This window comes from Lolium rigidum, chromosome 3 (genome assembly GCF_022539505.1).
Source record: "Lolium rigidum isolate FL_2022 chromosome 3, APGP_CSIRO_Lrig_0.1, whole genome shotgun sequence".
NCBI lineage: Eukaryota > Viridiplantae > Streptophyta > Magnoliopsida > Poales > Poaceae > Lolium > Lolium rigidum.
The window spans coordinates 351,499,148-351,521,661 of NC_061510.1; the positions used below are offsets into that span (position 1 = coordinate 351,499,148).

At 46.1% G+C, this 22,514-nt stretch overlaps 1 protein-coding gene across 1 annotated transcript; it reads left to right on the forward strand.

The window, feature by feature from the left end:
• Positions 1-4,814: 4,814 nt before the first annotated feature.
• LOC124697218 lies at positions 4,815-8,978 on the forward strand. Its single transcript, XM_047229840.1, has 5 exons — positions 4,815-4,970; positions 5,452-5,723; positions 6,345-6,447; positions 7,189-7,409; positions 8,816-8,978. The coding sequence occupies exons 1-4, from the start codon at positions 4,815-4,817 to the stop codon at positions 7,357-7,359; spliced, it is 702 nt and encodes a 233-aa protein (XP_047085796.1). The 3' UTR covers positions 7,360-7,409; positions 8,816-8,978.
• The last annotated feature ends 13,536 nt before the right edge of the window (positions 8,979-22,514 follow it).

The window sequence follows — 22,514 nt, forward strand, 5'->3', positions numbered from 1 at the left end:
AGTGGATGGAGGAGTAGAACGAAGGAGGAAAGGATGGAGAGGAAGGAGGAGATGAGAGGAGGAGGATGAGAATAGAATGTGTGGAGGAGGGAGTAGGGAGGTGGATAGTAAGTGGGGTAAGTGACCCGGTTTTGAATTTTAGAGGGACACTAGTATTGGCGCACCATGAGATGGTGCACCATTGCTATTTTTTTTTCTAAATTTATTCCCGAAATCTAAAACTTGAAAAGGCCCTTTTTTTTTCCTTTTGGACTTTTTGGGAATCTAAAAATTGGCTAAACGATTGTAGGTGGTTGAATTTGGATGTAAAATTCTGCGTAGATACATTTTCATATGAAACATGTTTTTCATCGGAGGTCGTATACAATAGGAAAATGCGTTTTACCGAAACATGGCATTAGTTTGTATAATATATCTAAACTTTTGTAAAACAGGATGACATAACACATCGTCATCTCGAAGGATTTTATTTTTTAAAATTTCTAGTATTTTCTTTTATTGGCACACCTATACACTATACACTGTGCCATTGGTATGTCTAGAGGTGGGTCAAACTTTGGTCAAAGTTAATAGTGGCTATCCTGGTGATTACCGCGACATTGCTAATTGCGATAGCTATGATGCACCGTGTACAAATGTGTCACTGGTAGTGATCTTAGAGCATCTCAGGCGCTGTATAACGCGGGCGTGCTAAATTAACAGCCGATATACCGCGCGCTCGACGTTTTCCTTCTCCAGCAAGCGCTGCAAAAAATCGCGCACTACAATTTTTTTAGCGCGGGTGGGGCATTGCACTATTTGCCGCGCCATATCTCGAGCGTTGACTACAACGCGTGTTATTGCTTTCGTTCGCGCGCGACGCTCAACTGTCACTCTGAATAATCCCCCATGCTCGCACCTCTCCTTCTCCATTTCGGTCCGCCGCCGCCGTGCCGATTTAATCCTCCACCGCCTTGATTGTTGGTAGTTTCCATGCTATTGGCCGTGCGCGCCAATAAAAAGCCAAAAGTTGGTGGCTCAGTTTTCTGTTGGAAATGGAACGGACAACAATAATTGATTTGTTGTATTGCTATACTATTTGATTGTGTTGTAATAACTAGACAATTTTCCATTGATTTTTAGTTGGTTTGTTTGATCTTGTTGAGCATATACAATTGTGCATACGCTGTTTGCCCTGGTGCCGCGCACTGTAGTTTGCAGCACATGGTGAGGGTTTTTTCGGCTGCTATGCGCGCTGTAAACTGCAGCGTCCGGTGAAGCTCTCGCTGACGCCGCGCGCTGCATCCGCATAGCGCGCTCTATACATTCGAGTCCTTCCACAACTTCTTCATGTTTAAAATTTCCATGATCCGCAGCTCCGCGCACAAGATGCATGGCTGCCGGTAGTTTCCCTGCGCGCGAAATGTAGCAGCAGGGTGAGCCACGAGGCCTCCGGCGTCCCTATCGCGACCATATCGGTCTCCTTTTTCCATCAGAAGACAACACCAACTTTGACTCATATAGTATGAAAAAGGATCCCTAATTCTGTTTAGTATATCAGTCAAACGAAGACGGTTTCATTTTGTTGCAGATTGAATTTCCCTCAGATGTTCATATGATAGGAATCTAAATTCCCCCTTTGATAATCCGAAAGAACTATAAATTGTTAGTACCGATTCAATTCATTTGGAAGTGCATAAGGCTCATTCGATTGTGATTTTGTCGGTGTATGATCCAATGGTAACTGGGTATTTGCATAATTTATAGATTGCATGGAGCTTTTGAACTTTGAAAGTGCGTTGGCAGTTGCGTCTACACAACTTCTGGTTTTGAAACGCGCTTTGGGCAGGCGCCCATTTCTGCCTTTTAACTGCAGACGACACAAGTTGTTCGTGCAACTATAGATAGACCTAAGAATATGCACCTTGTTCTGCTGACACTTAACTGATGTTGACTTTTTGATTAGCAAATCTTCTACCCCGTATTAGTTTTTGCCGTGTGTCTAAGTATGTGAGCAAGCATAACATTCGGGGAGGCAAGTTTGTATGAGTTCTGTCACAGTTATACCGTTAAAGCACACACATATCATTTTATCCATGTACATCGACGGTTTTTGTGGTCATCTCCACATTCAAGTGCAGCACTTAAGAACAAGAACAAAACTCGCCAGAGTCAGCTTGAGTAGTTCATCACGGAAAGCTCGGTGACTTATGGGTATCAACTCGTGATTCATGAACACCCTAGGGAAGAGGGCACATAAATACAATACATGACCTAATTGCCTCCCACTAGAGCCCTAATGTAGCAATGCCCATGAGACGAGCTGTGGGACTGCACGGTTCAGCTCGATAGGGAACACATAAAGCATGCAGCCTCTTGTTCCTGCGAGACCTCTCCTAACTTTTGGTTCAAGGTTTTCCTGAACCTGATTGGAAAGGATTTGCAAGGCCATGTCAGCTTGTAGCAGCAGAACGTTCCGTCCGAGTGCGCTCAACTCAGTGGGCAGTGACAGGTTCTATTCTCTGAATTATTGTTTATCCCAATGCCTTCGGTTCTCAAAGCTTCGCCTTACTCATTAAGCAGATATAAGCAAAGGCACCAACTTTGGAAACTTTGGCTGTTCCTATATCTCATAACTAGTAGAACTATGAAATGTCTACACTTGTTTCTGGGAGGAGTTGAGATGAGGAAGGTGAAATGAGGAGTGGTGGAGAGGTTTGTGTATATATAGACCCAACACGATATAGACTGCAAGAAGAGGCGTTGGTGTTCATAAGATGTTATGAAGGTATAATATAATGTCGTAGGTGGACTGACAAGACACATACGGTAGTGACCAGCCCCGGAAATGAAATTCACACACAGGGGACTCATAAAGCAGGCAGTGATTACTGAATCCTCATTTGAGTCCTTCCACATCTTCATCATGTTTAAGATTTCCATGACCCGAAAGCAAAAAAGTACTTTGTAGCTCCTCTCACAAGATGCATGGCCGGTGCTAGTTTCCCTGCCAAGATAGGTTGGAGAAGGGCGAGCCGCCAGGCGTCCGGCGTCCCTTTATTCATACGACGCTCGTCCGTGGCCTTTGTGGTCGCGTCGAGGTCAGCGGTCGACAGTGCAAACGAAGTTGAGGAGTAGGCGTATGCCAGGGAGTGGCTAGTGGGCGGGAGTTTTTACGATACCTTCTACTTGTGCTAGGAAGTGCACAAGTATAAACCTATGCAACGGTTAATACGTGTGGGTATCCACGTGACAAATATTAGGCCCAGGAGCGCATAAGGTTGTGACCGTACCCTTTCGGTAAAGAATAACTCAAAACGCAATCGCCCCGTAGTTGACGCCGGTGTTGCCGCCTACGACGACGATTAACTATACACAACACGCCTCTGCCTCCGACTCCACACTACTAGAAAAAAGGTCTTTCATCCCAACCCATTAGTCCCCAAATACTTTGATCCGGAACTAATGGGGTCTTTAGTCCCGGTTCTGCTGGTGAACCGAGACTAATGCTCGGGCAACCGGGACTAAAGGGCTACGGTGGGCTGCGGCCAGGGCAGGAACCTTTAGTCCCGGTTGGTGTCCCCAACCGGGACTAAAGCTTTTTTCAGGTTTTTTACTCCCCACGCACCCTTCACCCCCCCGTGGATCGCCTTTTTTAACACTGTAAAATAGGAAACAAAATGATAGAAAATTGAAAAAATAAAATGTTTTCAGATTCTTGTATGTTATGCAACCTACTATTAGGGAAAATTAACAAATTTGAATTTTCACTTTTTTTTGCAAAAAAAGTTTGAAAAATGGTAAAACCGCATTAACTTTTGCATACGACGTCGAAAAAAAACGTATAATATATCAAAATCATCATGGGAAAGAGTTACATCCGAATTCACCGGGGCTTACCCGGTTAGCCAAATTTTAGATTCTCAAAATTCCAAATGAAAATACGAAAGCAGGAAGATTTTAGTTTTTGCTATAAATTACGGATTTTTTTTATTTTTTTAAAATTAATTTTTTTAATTGCATCCAGCATAAAGATTACTATCATTTTTATCCAATTTTTAGATTTTCAAATTTTTAGGTTTTAGGTTTGGCAAAAAATTAATTAATTAAAAAATTAAAAATAATACAAATTAAAAAGTTAATGTTTATTTATTTATTCAAGATTATTATTACATCATTATAGTTGTTTATTAAAAGAATTATTTGAAATTCAAACAATAAAGAAATGTGACATCGACCAATATGTTAATAGGATTGATATGATACTACTATCACATACATGCGCGCGAAGCACTTGGATGCGGAACGGGATGGAACTCGGAAGTTAACTAGTGCTAGAGTAGTGGGAGGATGGGTGACCGAGCGGAAAGTTTGACCACGAGTATGTAATTTGACTAGAGATAAGTGTAGTTAGAGATAGAGACTAAACTATGCAAATAACTGAAAAAATAGAAAAAAAAGTGAAAAAAATTAGAAAAAAATAAAATTAAAATATTCACCAGGGGACCTTTTTCGTCCCGACGGACGGAACCCACGTGGATGGACCTTTAGTCCCGGTTCGTAAGCAACCGGGACTAAGGGGGGGGGGGGCTTTAGTCGCGCTTGTTTAGTCTCGGTTGCACAACCGGGACTAAAGCCCGTTGTGAACCGGGACTAAAGGCCCTTTTTCTACTAGTGCCATGTCTCCACCTCCGACTCCACGTCTCCACCTCCGGATCCACCCCACACCCTCTGCCTCTGACTCCACCCCACACGCAGGGGCGGAGCTCTTTAGGCTTACCCTGATGCACATGCATCAGGGTCCAAAAGTATTTTTACTAGTACTTGTGGGCTAAATGAGAGTAGTGCATCAGGTTAGGAAGAAAAAGGTGCATCAGGGAGGCTTAAATCTAGCTAGCAAAGGCTACAAGCTTGAAGATGCATCAGGGATAAATTTCCTCCAGCTCCGCCCCTGCCCACACGCGGCCGTCCATGACTACACCACGCCCACGGCCGGCAGTCCAAGAACACATGACACACACAGTTCACCCCGTCCCCCACTAGGGATCTGTTTTTTTCTACAGTTGTTTTTCCGTATTGCACAGTTATGAAGAAATTCTCTCTTAAAATAATATTCAAACATCACTTCATATTCAGAGTGTCACAGTTGCCTTGAGCATTACATTCAATCATGGCAAAAATGCAGAAACCTTCAAAAGGTTCCAGTGGAAGAACTGAACATTAAATTCAATCATCATGAACCATCAAAAGTTGCATAAACCATTCAACTAGTACATAAACGAAGAACAAATATGGAAAATTTTACAACTTATACACATGTTTTGTTCAAGACATAAACTAATCGCTCTACATTCAGCTAGTACATAAACCTGCCGTTTAGTGAAGAGAAAGCCTGCTTGACCCTAGGTTCAGGAACTCAGACGAGGAAAACAATTAATGCTTCACGCCCATGCCTCCTCACCGGCACGTTAGGCATCAGCGGTGGCGCCAGAGATTGAGAGCAGGGCTCTCGAAGGCATCCACCAGGTGCTTGACGTGGACAGCCCCAGAATCTGGCACGATGTTCAACGCCGGGCCGGCGTCTCGTCCCGCACGCAGCGGCGCCTCGAGGAGCGCGGCGGCAAGAAGCGCCGCGGAGGCGTCGAGACCCCCGACGCGGAGGAGGACGACTCCGCCTCGGCGTGGGAGGGCGTGGAGTGGGAGGGAGAGCCGCTGGGGTTCGAGGTGTCCACGGAGCCGATGCCGTACACTACGGGAAAATCAGGCGCTGCCGTGCGACCTATCATTGCCGTGAGGCACCGCACGGCAAAGACTACTTTGCCGTGCGCCGTAAGAGGCACGCACGGCGAAGACTACGCGCACGGCAAAGTTACAGGGTGGCGCACGGCAAAGTTACAGTGCACGGCAAACTCACCAGTGCCGCACGGCAACGTCACCGCGCACGACAAAGTCCATCAAACGCGCACGGCAAAGAAGCCAGGACGACAAAGCCAATAAACGCCGCACGGCAAAGAAATGTGCTCGGCAAAGGGCTAGAACGTTGTCGTGGGCCTCCCTTTGCCGTGAGGCCAGACAAAGTGCACGGCAAAGAGCAGGCCGCACGGCAAAGGATCCGCGCACGGCAAACTCAAGCCCGCACGGCAAAGGCAGCGTGGACGGCAAAGCGCCTGCCGCACGGCAGCCCAGGGCGCGCACGGCAAAGGCCGTTGCCGTGCAAACTGTCGACGCGCACGGCAAAGGCACCGTTGCCGTCGGATTCGTTGCCGGCCATGCCGTGCGTGCACGCACGGCAAATGCTTTGCCGTGCATTTAGGCGCCTTTGCCGTGCAATTGGCCGCACGGCAATGCCTCCTTTTCCCGTAGTGGTACCTGCCTGACCTGAAGCAGGTCGACTTCTGGGAAGGACCCCAGTGGGATCTCCTCGGCTTCTTCGTGCAGTACATGTGGGCGTTCGGCGTCTTCTTCTCCGTGAGCACCTACTCCTCCTCCTCCATTTCTTCGCGTTGTAGTCTGTAGCACAGTCGTAGGATCTCAATGTTTCTCAAAAGAAATTCGAGTTTACTTTTCAGTCTTTCTACGCCAGAGAATTTTGATTTGCACTTGAGTAGCTCTATGTTGGAATGGTTTTGAAATTATGAAGTGGAAGTCACATGAAACAGCCCCTCCAATTCGACAAGTCATGACATGGCACTGGGAGAGGAAGCAGGACTAACATTAAAATTGTTTAGATCACGAGTAATAATTCCAGAATTCATTTATGTTTGTAAACAACGAGGCATTAATGTTCACACTACATGATTTACTCATCGTTTGTAGTATGGTGAGATACCGAATTGTTTTCCAAGTCTGAACCACAAGAGTGGTTCCTTTCCGTTGTCTTGAACTGTCATCTAGTGGTAGTGTCTGGAGATTGCTCAGATACATACATGAAGTTGTTTATTTGCATTTCCTCAAAGACATACGGCCTAATTGTTGAATTACGTTTTGAGTCACCCCTATTGTTTGATCATTGCCATATGACATGCATCAACTTTACCACCGTTCGTTGCAGATGTCCACTCAATATGTTGAGATAACTTTGCGTGTGATCCCATCCTCTAATATCATCAAAATTAATCCACCCATGTTAACCCTCATGCAAGCGACGAATTAAACATGTCTACGGATTCTTGCTTAATGTCCAACAATTAATGTTGCATACTTGTGCAGTTGGTTGCTTGTGGATTCGCTGTGGCTACGTACAACGATGGTGCAACAGACTTCAGGGAAACTCCTTCTTTCAAGGAATCCCTAACACAGGAGTTCCCCGAAGATGCAGAATCATCTGGATCTGATGTGTTTGAAGGTAATCCAACTGAGGTAGCACCAGCGCTTGAGTAGGATTCTCGAGGAGACATCGCACAAAGAAACGAAGGCTTTCTCTTTGAGCTATAGGGCTCTGCAGAGGGAAAACGTTTCGTCCCTGGGCTCCCGCGAGGCCCAGGGCGAAACCCTAAATTGCCGCGGCCGCCGAGCTCTTCTCCCCCTCCCCCGCTTCGCCGCCGCCAGGAGGGCGCCCCCGGGCGAAGCTCGGGGGCACCGGCGGCGGCGGGGCACCTCTCCCCTCCTCGCGGTGTCGCCGGCGCGGGCGGTCTCGTCGCGAAGGGGCGCGACACTGGCAGGGGGCGTACGGCGCGGCTACTCCGGCGGCGGCGTGGTGGCTCTGTGTGCTGGGCGCACTCAGGGCGGCAGCGGAGGCGTCTGTGGTGCTGGGCGGCGCGAGCTCGGCCGGCGGCGGGATCAGGGCGTCGAGCACGGCGGCGCGAACTTCGGCGGCCACGGCCGGGCGGGCCGGCGGTGGCGAGGCCTTCAGGGATGGAGCAGGGCGAGGCGTGGGCTGGGTGGCCTCCCTGGCCGCCCTGCGTGCGGGTTGGGGCAGGGGCCCCGGGCCCTGCCAGGCCCAGTTCGCCCCCAGATTTGGTACCCGGCGGCCATGGTGGCCGGCAGCTGCCTCTCTGGCCTTCTTTGGGGTTTGTAGGTCGAACCTCGCGGCGGTGTTTCTTGCCTCCCTCCGTGCTGCAGCGGGCAGGGTTGGGATGCCGGGGCGGCGGCCCTGGAAGGGGGGAGCTATATGGTTGGCGGGCGAGCCAGTAGCTCTGGTGCTGGTCGGTGCCATGGTCGTGGGGGCGACGTGGTACTCGGCGAGTCGAGTGGTGTGGGGTGTAGATGGCGGAGAGGTTGCCAAGGGGAAACCTTTGCCCCTCGGGACACGGCGGCGGCATCCGCGGACGGCGTTCCCTTGTTGAAGGCACCGTGAGGCCAACCTCCGTCCCTCTACTTCGTCCGGGTGAAAACCCAAGATCCTCGGATCGGGCGGTGGCGGCACTCCGGTGTCGTGCTCTTCTTGAAGACACCGTCTTGGAGCCCATAGCGCGAGGCTCACCGAAGGTTGTGACGGAGGTGATTCTTCGGCGATCTTCGGCAAGGCTTGCTCCGTGCCCTTCCCTTGTCGAGCTTCCTTGGCGCTGCTCTTCGGTTTGCGAGCAACGTGGGTCAGTCCCCAGTGGTGGTTGGCTTCCGGTGGCATCTCTGCGACGGAGTAGTTTTGTTGAGGCGCGCGTGAAAATGGCTCGCTCTCGAGTGAGCTCCGGCCTGACACTGTAGACTCCAGTTCTTCTCCGAGTCCTCGTAGGTGCTTTGGCTGAGCCTATTGGTCGCGCTTCCGGTTGTAGCTTCTTCGGTAGTTCGTGTGGGTGTGTGGTGTCGTTCTGTAAGCTGGGTTCAGCACTTTGTATCGTTCTCGCTGTTGGTGGCTTTGTTAATTCAAAGTTGGGCACTTGAGTGCCTTTTATCTAAAATAGGGCTCTGCAGATAGCCAGTAAAACTTGTACAAGGTTCAGTTGAAACTTTAAAGCATAGTGGTAAGGAAATTAGCTGGTCATCACCATGTACTGAATTTTCTGTTGGATAATTCGACTTTGAAATCAAAATATGTAGGTGGCTTATTAGTGGTGATGAAATCATGCCATGCTTTTATGATTGTTATTATTTTATTTATTCTGGTACTTGATTGGCTTGCCTACATGACAGAAAATTCTTAGAAGGGTGCTTCCGAGAATAAACCAAACTTTTTTTTTTCTTACATAAGCATCAGCTTATTTGTATAGGAGAGGTGTCTAGTTAGGCATCCACCTAATATAAATAAGCACCGGTACTTAAATAAAAACTGGTTTATTTAAAGCACCTCTCTAAGCATCTTGCATTGTACATGCCCTAAGAAGCAAATTTGTGACATTTCTGCCGTCTACCTACAAATTGTATATTCTGAATGTATTTCACAAATCTCATTCTGCTCTGTACTAAAGTCCCTCTTGAATTATTTTGTGCTAAAATTATAAAATAAAATATCTATATTCAGTTAGTGATGATTCAATTGTTCAGCTCCACTTTATTTTATGTTTATATTTTGTGCTTAAACTTATTGCACAAGTATCAATCTATATTCTAGTTGAAACTAGCATGATATCATATTGTACTGAAATTCACCTTGGATAGTGCTTCATGAAATTTCTGAAATATGTAGATTGTTAGTGGTAATAAAATTGACCTATGTTTTTACGCCTTTTTCTTGTACTTGGTTTGCGATCATATGGGTCTCCTTTCCTTCAAAAGACAACGTCAACTGTGACTCATATGGTATGAAAAAGGAGCCAAAATTCTGTTTAGCATATCAGTCAAACGAAGACAGTTTCATTCTGTTGCACATTGAATTTCCCTTGGATGTTCATATAACAGAAATCTAAAGTCCCCCCTTGGATAATCTGAAAATAAATGTAAATTGTTAGTACCGATAAAATTCATATGGAAGTGCTTCAGGCTCAGTCGATTGTGATTTTGTTGGTGTATGATCCAATGGTAACTGGGTATGTGCATAATTTATAGATTGCATGGAGCTTTTAAATTTTGAAAGTGCGTTGGTAGTTGCACGTCTGTGGTTTTGAAACTCCCTTTGGGCAGGTGCCCATTTCTGCCTTAAACTGCAGACGACACAATTTGTTGGTGCAGCTATAGATAGACCTAATAATATGCACCTTGTTCTGCTGGTACTTAACTGATGTTGACTTGGGGATTAGCAAATCTTCTACTCCGTATCGGTTTTGTCGTGTGTCTGGATATTTGAGCATCAATAAGGCTATACTTACGGGATGATTTGTTAAGGACAAAACTTACAAAGGTGGATGCGGAAAAATTGGAACAACCAACCCAGGCTTACCAATGAAACTGAACCACGTCGTGTCCGTAAGCCTGGTCCGTAGGAAAATTCCGTAGGTGTAGCATTGTTGTTTGAGCACACGTAACACTCTCGGAGGCAAGTTTGAATGATTTATGTCACCGTTGTACTGCTATTATAAAGTACACACATGACACATATCATTTTGTCCAAATACAACGACAATTTTTTGTGGTCAGCTCCACATAATGTCAGCTTGAGTAGTTCATCACGAGAATCTCGGTGAATTATGCGTATCAACTCGTGATCCATGAATACCCTAGGGAAGAAGATACAAAAGTTCAGTATATGACCTAACTACCGCCCGCTGGAGCTCCAACGTGCCAGCGTCCATGACACAAGCTATGGGACTACGCTTCCCAACTGGACAGGGAACACATGAATCACTTAGTGAACATCCAAAAGCTTTTGTTCCTGCGAGTCCTTTACTAGCTTTCGGTTTAAGGTTTTCATGACCATGAGGAAGAAGGACGCTGCTCGTACCACCAGAACGTTCCTAACCAGTGCGCTCAACTGAGTGAGAGTGCCCCTGTGGCCCTGTCATTTACGCATTGGCGAGTGGCGTCAATCACGTCATTTTGTTTATCCCTATGCCTTCCATTCTCAAAGCTTCGCGTTACTCATTAAGCAGATAAGCGAAGGCAACAACTTTGGAAACTTTGTCTATTCCTATATATCATAACTATTAGTATGAATTGTATACACTTGTTTCTGGGAGGAGTCAAGGATGAGCAAGGTGAGCTGAGGAGTGAAGGAGAGGTGTATGCATATATAGACATATTGCAAGAAGCGTTGGTGTTCATTAGATGTTATGCTAGTGTAATATGGCAGGTGGACTGACAAGACAAATACATTAGTGACCAGCCCCGGGAATGAAATTAATTCACACACAAATAGGGGATTCATAAAGCCACTACTAGAAAAACCCTTATTAGTGGTGCGCTACTTTTGCCTAGTAGTGGCGCGCCACTACTATTATGCCACTGCTAAGTGTTATTAGTGGCGCATCATGTGGTGCACCATTGCTATCTGGCGCGCACCATGTAGTGCGCCACTACTAGCTGCCTGATGCGCCACTGCTAAAAAGTGAGGTGCGCCACTGCTGAAAAAGTAGGTAAGCCACTTCTAAATTTTGAAATCTGATCTAGATCTGGTACATTTTTTGATTTTTTTTGCTCGTATTTTTTGCTCGTTTTTGTTGTCCGAATTATTTGTCCCGTTCATATTCATGCTCATAACCTAGCCGTCAGTGAGGATGGAGGAGAGAGGGAGGAGAGGTGAGGATGGAGAGGAGGAGAGGAGGAAGAAGGGAGGAGAGGAGGGTTCATGGAGAGGAGGGAGAAGAGGATGTAGGAGGAAGGCCAGAGGTAGGATGGAGGCTGGAGCGAGGGTCTCCGGAGGGAGGAGGAAGCTGGAGGGAGGGTCGCTGGAGAGGAGGATGGAGGAGTAGAAGGAAAGAGGAAAGGATGGATATGGATAGGCTGCAAGCATACATAAACTGAATTGTGTTTGGGGTGGTGCACTGACACAAACCTTGGCTTTGGATATGTCCTCATGTCATTCCACATCCTATCGAGCTCACAAAGGTCACACGCCAGTACTTCCGAGCTTTTTCATCAGGGCACCTACACATGTATCGACACATCACACCCCATTTAAATTGAACCCACGAAAACATAAGTAATAATATATTCAGTAACTTCAGTGAAAAACTATTCCTTCTGTTATATCTTCCTTGCATTAACAACAAAAAAATACCCCTTATCTAAGAGACCATAGACCAAACAACAAAAGGATACCCCTGGAGTACTTGACAATCTCTGATTTGACTCAGTACCATTTCATTTATGGAGTTGCTGAAAGGACACAGATGTCGCCTAGAGGGGGGGGGTGAATAGGCGGTTTAAAACTTTTACGATATGGGCTTAACAAATGCGGAATAAAACTAGCGTTTACTTTGTCAAGCCCAAAGCCTATATACTATGGTTCACCTATGTGCACCAACAACTTATTCTAAGCAAAGGTTCACCTATGTGCACCAACAACTTAAGCTAAGCAATACAAGCAAGTATGTGATAGCAAGATATATATAACTTCAAGCACGATGGCTATCACAAGGTAAAGTGCATAAGTAAAGAGCTCGGGTATAGAGATAACCGAGGCACGCGGGAGACGATGATTTATCCCGGAGTTCACACTCTTGCGAGTGCTAATCTCCGGTGGAGAGGTGCGGTTGCTTAGTGCTCCCGAACGCCACAAGGGGCTCACCTTGAGGTGTGGTTGCTCGATGCACACCAACGCCACAAAGGCCTCACCCCAAGATGCGGTACTCACACCACACACCGAACGCCACGAAGGCGCCTCACCTAAATCTCCGGTGACCCTCGCCACAAAGGCCTAGGTCACGGTTCCACTAAGGGATTTCCTTCGAGGCGGAAACCGGGCCTTACACAAAGATTGGGGCACACATCCACAACTTAATTGGAGGCTCCCAACAAACCGCCACAAAGGCCTAGAATCCGTCTAGGGTTCCAAGAACCCAAGAGTAACAACCTTCTTGTTTTCACCACCACGAATCACCGTGGAGAACTCAAACCGATGCACCAAATGCAATGGCAAGAACACCACAAAGATGCTCAAGTCCTTCTCTCTCAAATTCCAACAAAGCTACAAAAGCTATTGGGGGAATAAGAGAGGAAGAACAAAGGAATTCACAAAGAACACCAAGATCAACACCTAGAGAGTTCCACTCACAAAGAGATGGATTTGATTGGTAGAAATGTAGATCTAGATCTCCTCTCTCTTTTCCCTCAAGAATATGCAAGAATCATGGGAGGAATCAAGAACTAGTGCAAGCTTTGAAGTACAACAATGGAGGGGAGAGAGAGAAAGTGAACCAACCAGCCCAAGGAGGAAGAAGGGGGTCTTATATACCCCCTCCCAACGAAATATGACCGTTTGGGGCCTCCCAGGCCGGAAAATCCGCCCCCCGAAATCGCCCCTGGACTCGGGCCGGATATTTGCCCGGAATTGGCCATTCGGGCCGGATTATCCGCCCCCCCCAGAAAACTGCAGAAACACCAAAACTAAAACGGGCATAACTTTAGCATCCGGACTCCGATTTTGATGATCTTGGGCTTGTTTTGAAGCTAGGAACAAGCTCTACAGGATCATGCAGGAAACCATCATAGTACAACAAGGGAGGATAGAAACAAATGATGAAAGGTTTGACCTATCTAAAAAAGACATACCGGTAAAACCTCCAATCTCGAAAATGCAACAAGTTGCCCGTGCAAAAACCATTCTTGATGAACTAGAGCTTGTCATGAGAATAAGAAAAAGCTCTAAAACATAAAATGGATAAGATCCAAATAAAACCAAGAAATATGATGAACCAAACTCGAAAACGCAACAAGTGATCTATGCGAAATCCGTTTTCGATGAACTAGAGCTTGTCATGAGAATAAGCACAAGCTCTAAAATATCACATGGATAAGGTCCAAATAACAACCAAGAAAGATGATGCAAGAATGTAAAGGTTTGAGCTCTCTCCGAACGATACGATTGAGTTACTCACTCGGGAGCCCTCTTGATAGTACGGCAACTAAACTATAAACCGGTCTCCAACTACACTATGAGACCGGTGAGAAAGAAACCCTATCAAGAGCAAACCTTATACTTGCACATTCCACTTGAGCTTGATGACGATGATCTTGATCTTAACAAGATGGAACGCCTTTCTTGCTTGTGCTTGCTTGACGAAGTCTTGTGGATTGCTCCCCCATAATCCACCATGGGAGAGCTTCTTCTTCGGCGCATCTTCACATAACCATGACCACCATGTGGATTGCTCCCCCATAATCCACCATGGGAGAGCTTCTTCTTCGGCGCATCTTCACATATCCATGATCACCATATGGATGGCAAGACTCAAGCAAAGGATCTCTTCGAGATGGCTCATCTTGAACTTGCACTTCAATTTCTCCATGGCAAGCTTCAAGCTTATGAACTCTTCGAGTTGGCTCATCTTGAACTTGCACTTCATTCTTCATTCTTCATCATGTTGATGTCTTGAAGTAACTTGAGGGATCACTTCATCTTCATCTTCAAGACATATTCATCTTCATCTTCAAGACATACTTGACAATTGATATCCTTCATCAAATTCTTCTTATTGCAACCTTGAAGCCAACATATGGTTCAAGAATTGCCTATGGACAACTCCTACAAATATAACTCAATGCAAACATTAGTCCATAGGGATTGTCATTAATTACCAAAACCACACATGGGGGCTCCATGCACTTTCAGTTGCCTCACTTAGCACATAAACAAATGTAGTTTCATCAATACCAGAAACCCATATGTTTAGCCTGCTTAAAGTTTTTACTAAGATAAACAAGCAACTAATGTACTCCAGTAGTACCAGGAGAATAGTCCAACTTTTTGCCATCTACTGTACTGTAGAACAATAAAGACAATTCAGGTTGGACTGTTCAACTAGAGTATAACAAAGACAATTCAGGTTTCAGACATATGCTCATTTAAACTATTGTACTGGCATCAGAATAAGAAACCCATATGATTTCGCTGGCTACTAAGATTAAACAAGCAACAAAAACATGTTAGGCTATTTACAGTAGCACAGTAGGATGGTGTTATTGTGATCTTTGATTATGACTATGCTCAATTATAAAGAAGGCACATTGGTTTTTTTTCTAACTACTTTGAGTTAGTAGTCACTGTGATGCAAGTCCCAAAAGCCAGCATATAGAAAACTGAATTGCCTTAATTCAGAATACAATGTAATTATGCTAATGATGACAAAATAAAAAAGAACTGAACCTAAAAAGTAAAAAAATAGAAGGTTGCTTTTTTCTGTTCAATAGATATTGTACAGCTTTTTGGTTAGAAATAAAACATTCATGTTTATGTTTCGATAGTGAAAAAATCATTTTTTACTACACTTTCATCCTTGCAGATGGATCCGTCGAGACGGTCGAGTGACTGTACTCCTTTCAAAGATTTGTCCAACACCATCAGCACAAGTAACATTAATTATATATAATGTGCAATTCAATCAACTAATGCTCAACAACTGATTACGTTATGTATTTTATTTCATGTCGCAGACACCATACATGGAGGGGAACCTACATATGGGACAGAACGCGATAGACAACGTCGACAGATGTATGCGCAGATCGATCCACAAAAGAAAGATGAGCTACTTAAGAAGCGTCGTGAATCCTATCAACAGAAGAAATCGATATATGCCTTCCTGGAATGGAAGCGGACTTTTGGCTCCCGGGTGCAACGCACCCCCATATACTAAAAAAATTATAGTAATTTAAAAAAGTCAATTTTTTTTTGAATTTTCCTGGAAACCAAGGATGATCAAGTTTGTACTCGTAAAAAATATGTTTGGAAACGAAATTATTCTCATAGTCTCCAGGGCAAAAAAAGACAAAATTATTACAAATATATAGTGAATAGTATCTGGTCATGGGGCATTTCGAGTTTCTTTTTTAACCCAGGATACAATAAAAGTAATTTCGTAGGGAAATACTTTGTTTCAAGTACAATACCTGGTCATCTTTGATTCCCAAAAAAGTTTGATTTTTTTTGAACTTTATAAAATTTATCTTTTTATTTTTCCAACTATAGGGGTGTGTGGCAACCGGGAGCCACTATGCATTTCTCTTCCTGGAATGTTCTATAAAGTGTGCTAGAGCTGTTCAACATGGGTGCTGCTATCTCACTATGTTTTTTCTGTTTAACTTACACAGGTGGCCAGCTTGAAAAGGTCATTAGACTGAATGCTGAAATTTTGATTCACTGTGAAGATTTGCATCCATCACCTATCACCACTACCATCGTTGCGGTGGTGGCCGTTCTCCAGCAGCAGACGCACCATGGTGGGATGGTAGATATATTTGGAGGAGATGCTGCTCACAGGGAACATGAGAAATGAGAAAATGTCCTGTCAGTAGAATGTAGCAGGAAAGATTGTGTCCACTTTTTTCTCTGGATTATCTTTTATTTTCTACTGTTGTGAATTTTAATTGGTAAAGTTTAAGACGTGCCAAGAATGTGTCCACACTTACTATGATGCTCAAGTAAGCGAGGGGATTATTAATATAAATAAAAAATGCATGCCAAGATATATAAAAGACATCGGAACATTTGGGGAGGTGCTGAAATTGCCTCTAACTAAATGGCCAATCAGTTAACCACGGATCACGGACATCCTTCTCACAAAGCTTAAAAGAATAGCAAGCATTAATTGCGTAGAGATTTGCGAGGAATGTTTAGACATAACTGCAGAATGATATCTCTCCCATAGCGCAGAGTTGTTTGAAGCGAAGAACCTCCAGTGAGGGTCTCATCATCTACACGGTACAGGAGAGGACAAGGTATAAGAGCATTTTTCTTATTTACACCTTCGGCCTTCAGGTGCTCACTAACCAGAACTAAATAACTGTGTTGACAAGGAATGCATCAAAAGTCCAAAAAAAATACTCACTCTTTTAAGATTTCGTAGAGCACCAACAAGGATCCCAAGAACAACATAACTATGTCCATAATCATGCACAAGTTTAGCATCGAATTCAGCAACCCTTTGTCCCGAAAGCACAAGTTTAAGCTCAATAGTCCTGCAGTTGGTTTGCCCAATCATTATGCACAAATGTTAGCCCACGGAAAGAATATAAGGCAAGAATAAGTGAAAATAAAGGACCTGACTTGTGATCTCTCTGAGCAATGACCCACTTTTCAGGTGTATTGGTGCTCATGAGAACATGTGTCAGTTAAGAAGCACCGACAAACTGACCTATAACATCTGCAAAGTAAGACTCCGAGGTTATATCCAATCAGAAAATCAAGGCAGACAAGATTATTGCGCTCCAACACGCTACTACATTGGAACAATTATCCAATAAATGTAATACTCATGCAGTAAAGATCATATGTCAAATACAAAGATAAGTATTACTAAACCAATAGAAACATAAATGCAACATATCTTAACTTACTTTAGGTAATATTGCAAAATATATTGGATAGTGATTGTTTTCTTTTTGTGGTAGTTTTCACATAGAGCATAATAGTCTTGAAACCAACCGAAGGAATAACCTTTGGGCATAGCACAATGATTCAGTCTGTTCTTAACTTAACTTACTTTAGGTAATATTGCAAAATATATTGGATAGTGAGTCTTTTCTGGGAAATTCAATTCGGCTCCCGGGTGCATATGCTCCCTCTATCAAAAAATTATATTTCGAAATGTCGAAAATTTTTGACAAAAAATTCTACTTGTACATCTCCACAGTATATGTACGTTTGTCAAGTTTCGCGAGGAACCAATATGTTTTGTGGTCTGTGTAAAAAAGAGAAAATTTATCTCCTGAAAAGCCTTATTTTCAGCATTGAATTTTGTCTTTTTTACACACGTCACACGACAAGTCGGATTTTTATGAAACAACTTTGTGAGCACGTAGCACGTGAAGATGTACGTTCGAATTTTTCGTTTCAATTTTTTGAAATTACAAAATGTATGTAACATGCATTTCAAAATAAAGGGAGCATATGCTCCCATGTGCCAAAACACCATTCCCGTCTTTTCTGGTCTTCTTATTTTTCCTTTTCTGGTAGTTTTCACATATAGCATAATAATCTTGAAACCAACCAAAGGAATAACCTTTGGGCATAGCACAATGATTCAGTCTACAAATCTATTCATCTAAACCGAAGACAGGTATGTGACTAAATTTAGAAATCAGAACCCCCAATATTAGAGTTCGTTTGGCACCTAGGCACCCCACAGGCTCATATGTCCACAATCCTCAGGTGCACAATTAAACCTAAAATTGCACTCCGGTAATACCAAATAAGGATATGCATTCCGCATTGTTTTTGTTGATTCCATTGTTCATATCTACCTACTGAGAAAAGACCATATAACATTAGAATAATCCCAGCGAGCCCTTAGCCTATTCAATACCAAGTCGAAACTACATGCCAAGCTAATGCACCAAGAAGCTTCTAATGGGATGAGAATGAGGTGATCCTAACAATCCGCCTCAAACATACCTCCACGAGGAGGTAGTACAAGTATGCACCAGAGATCAACACTCCGAACCCGCCTCGGCGATCCTGGTTGTTGGAGAACCCTTTGGCGGTAGCACCACAATCCCTCCGCCGCGGGTATGAAGGTCGAGGAGGCCCAGGGCGGCAGCACCATAATCCCTCCACCTCGGGTATCAAGGTCGAGGAGGCCCAGGGCGGAAGCACCACAGTCCCTCCGTCATCGTTGTCGAGCTCGAAGCGGTCCAGGGCGGCGCCGGTGCGCTGGGATGGCCGGAATTAGGAGGCAGTCCCGGGAGCCTACTCGGTCCTTGCTCATCGGCTGCCCGGCGCGGGACGAGGCCGGCGATATGGAACCCTCCATTACGAGTTGGGCGTGGACGCGGATCCGCTCGAGCGACTCCTCTGGCTCTCTGGAGACCAAAATCGACGAGGGGCGATTCAAGCTACAAGCGATGGGGATCGGCGGAGATTCATGGGCTAAGGGAGCGGGACCCGATCGGGCGGCGGGGACCGGTGGCGATACATGGGATAGGGAGCAGGACCCGACCCGGCGGCGGTGGAGAAGCAGGTGAGGGGTGGCGAGCCGATTGGAGGGATTGAGGAGTGAGAAAGAAAGGGGGGTGAGCCGGGTTTGTGCGTGGGCAGTGTGTGAGTTTGTCCGTACAAGTCACCTTTGTGTTTTATTAACCTAAAGTTGTGTCAATTAATTTTAAAAAGAGAAAGTATAAAAAATATTACTGTTTTTATTGGAAGAGTAAATTTTGTATCATCAAAACATTGTAATTATCACTGGATAATATTATATGGTAACAAATTTTATGTGAAGATTTAAGAATTGTGCTTCTCACATGGTAAGGCATTAGGCACATTTAAAGTCGCTCGGCAGCTAAAAAACAAATAAGATTTGAAATAAGTTTTATTAAGGTGACTTCTTGATAAAAAAAATAAAAATTGTATATATCATAAAAGAATATCATGAAATTATAGACAAGAAGTATTTTGTGTAACACCTCTGGATAGATACATCTCACTCGGTATCATGACATTTTTTATTTGAAAAAAAGGAATTCTTATTACTACTTGCTAGGGTTATCTGACACATTGTTGAAAATTGAGTTTTCTCGACTTAAAACTAAATGATGACAACATGAGAAACTGAGACTTGAAAGATGACGAATTGGTTGTGTGATTGTGGATTCTAATGTCGATCTTCTATTGTAATCATTGGTCATTCCACCATATGTCGATCCACCAAATGCCAACCTAATAGATAAATTTGGTCTACTGTTCAAATGCAAGTTTGTTGGGCTACGAGACCTATTTAAGTTATTCCGGCAACAAAACACAACTTACTAAAAGGAAATTTAAATTCAAAAGACAAGCCATATATTTTAGTGCATCTTCTACATCTTAAAAAACTAATTACATTTCTCATCTACATCTTGCAGGTGACAAGCCATGTATTTACAGAACAAGCAACAACAGCGGAATCCAGGCGCACACAAGCTATGTATATGCACTCTTCTTACATCTTGAAAAACCAATTTGCAGTGCACTTATGTGCTCTTATGTCAGAACCCAAGATCGATTGTATCCACAGCAGTGGAAAAAAATTAAAATTGCAGATGACTGGATTTATGATTTCAGACAACAATCTGTTTACACAAATATCAAACGAACAATAGGCAATGGTGACTCCATTCTTTATGCAGCTTGCAACAAATATGACATATCGTTGCAAGGTTGTATTATATTTATGCACCGTACCCGTGGCAACGCACGGACATTTGTACTAGTCTGAAAGAAAAAACACATACTGGCCGAACTATTTCACATCTAACTCTTTTGTGTGGCGCCCTTCCCATTGGCGCCACACCTCACTAGGTGTGGCGCCCATGCGATCGGCGCCATACGTCCATGCCGACGTGGCGCGGTCGACGCTGACCAGCCGACGTGGCGGAATGTGTGGCGCCGTTCACATCGGCGCCACACATGTCAATTTATATGTCGAAAACATCTAGTGGCTCTAGACGCTTAGTCCTTAGCCGTTTTGGCGAGCCTGTTTGTGTGGCGTCGACGCCATGAGCGCCACACTTAACAGTGTGGCGCCGATGGCACCGGCGCCACACAAACAGGCTCGCCAAAACGGCTAAGTCCAGTATGTTTCGGGTCATTATGTTGTTATGTGTGGCGCCCATGGCATCGACGCCACACATTGACTTGGGTGTAAACATCAAGAACTTGATATGGTTGCAAAGTGACTACTCATATCAATAGAAATTTCATACACACATCATACACATAGCACACATCATAGCTTACATCGTAGCACATAGATTCATACAATTTAAGATAGAATTCAAACAACACTTAGCAATGACGACATGGTCCCAAATGACATAGCTAGAGTTCATGTAAGATAGAGTTCACACAACATAGCAAATCCATCTAAGATTTCCGTCCCCTCCTCACGGGCTGCTTATGGTAGGTAGAATTCCCTCGGAGACAAGGAACACATAAAGCATCGGGCAGAGCAAGTAGAATTCCCTCAGAGACAGGAAACACATAAAGTATCAACTGAACACCAAAACCTCTTCTTCATTTGAGTCCTTAGAGCATCTCCAGCCGCGTCCCCCAAAGCAAACCCTAAACGGTTTTGGGGCGCGCCGGACAAAAAAACGGTTCCAGCCACGTCCCCTAAAGCCGATTTTTGTCCGGCGCGGACCGATACGGTGTACGGTGCCCCGAGCCCGTCCCCGTCCCACAGGGGACGCACCGGGCACGCCGGACACAACGAAAAGCGAGGCGAAACGACGCGGGCCCGACGCGTCAGCGACACATTCAAAATTGAACCTAACCGTCGCCTACCTCGCGGCGGAAGTTATTCGCGCGCAGTGACACACGACGATATCTTTGCCTTAATGGCGACGGAGGGGCAGGTGAGACGTCTCGTCGGTGCTGCCGAGCCTCCACGCATCGCCGGCGTTCGCACGCCACCGCCCGTTCCCGCGCTTTCTTCCCGACGCCGGCATCTATAAAAGGCCCTCTCGGCTCAATGGCAGCCACCACAGCCGCCGGCACCCCTTTCTCCACCACAAGAACAGCCCTCGTCGCGCCACCGCCGTCTCCTCCACCACCAGTTGGCAATGGTGAACCGCCCAGGCGATGGCCAGTTCCCTCCACCGTCGTCTTCTCCAACACCACCTCCACCACCTCCACCACCGGATTCGCAGTTCGGCATTGACGTTGCCGCCCGTGAAGAGCGGCGGCGGCGAGGGATGGAGAATTGGCATGCACATCGTCAGGAGCGGCGGGAGGCACTCGAGCTGCAGGCCCGCCAGCGGCGTGAGGTGGCGCACGTGGCAGATGTAGCGGCGTTCGACGCCCCTGGCCCCGCAGCTACCGAGAGCGCGGGGCAGCAGCGTGGTAGGAGGAGGCGCTGGCGGACACCATTGCGGCGTTCGACGCCTCCACGTAAGAAGAGGCGCGGCGGCGCCGGACGGAGGAGATGAGCCGGCGGTGGGATGATGAGCGCTGACGCCAGTGCGAGGAGCGGGAGGCGCAGTACCGTGAACGGCGGGTGGCGATCGAGTGCCGGCGGCGGTAGTCGCTCGAGCGCCAGCAGCAGCTGGCGGCGGAGGAGCGTCAGCAGCGGGAGGCGGCGCTGGCGGCAACGGAGGCGGCCTGGGGGAGGTGGGCGGACGAGTTGGCGGCAAAGGCCGACGCGTTAGCGGCGACGATGATGGAGGCTCCAACGGATGAGGAGGAGGCGCCAATGGAGGAGGAGGAGGCCGAGGCGGAGGAGGAGGGGACCGAGGTGGAGGACGCCGATGACGACGAGTTCGAGTGGTCCGACGACGATGGGCCGCACCCGGACGAGACAGTCGATCAGCAATGCGCGCTCGTCGAGTCCTTTGAGTCGGAGAAGAAGCTCCAGGACGACCCCCGTGCCCGCGAAAAGGCGCAGATTCGTCGCGCCATCGAGCTGTCCCTCCAGGCGGGGCAGCAGGGGAGGGCGGACGTCGACGCGCTGCTGGAGCAGCGGCGTCTGGCCACCGCCCTACGCACGGAGAGGCGGCGCGCGCAGCAAGAGCTGCGGCGGAGGGGAGGCGACGACGGGGCGGGGCCGTCGAACGCCCCGCCGGGCGGTCAGTAGGCTACGTTTAGATGAAATCTA

Bases quoted from the DNA above. Each gene is read 5' to 3' on its own strand.
- LOC124697218 (XM_047229840.1), top strand. From the start codon at position 4,815: ATGAGAGTAGTGCATCAGGTTAGGAAGAAAAAGGTGCATCAGGGAGGC. The intron at 5,724-6,344 runs GTACACTACGGG...TTTCCCGTAGTG, and splicing joins GTGTCCACGGAGCCGATGCC to GTACCTGCCTGACCTGAAGC. The intron at 6,448-7,188 runs GTGAGCACCTAC...ATACTTGTGCAG, and splicing joins CGTTCGGCGTCTTCTTCTCC to TTGGTTGCTTGTGGATTCGC.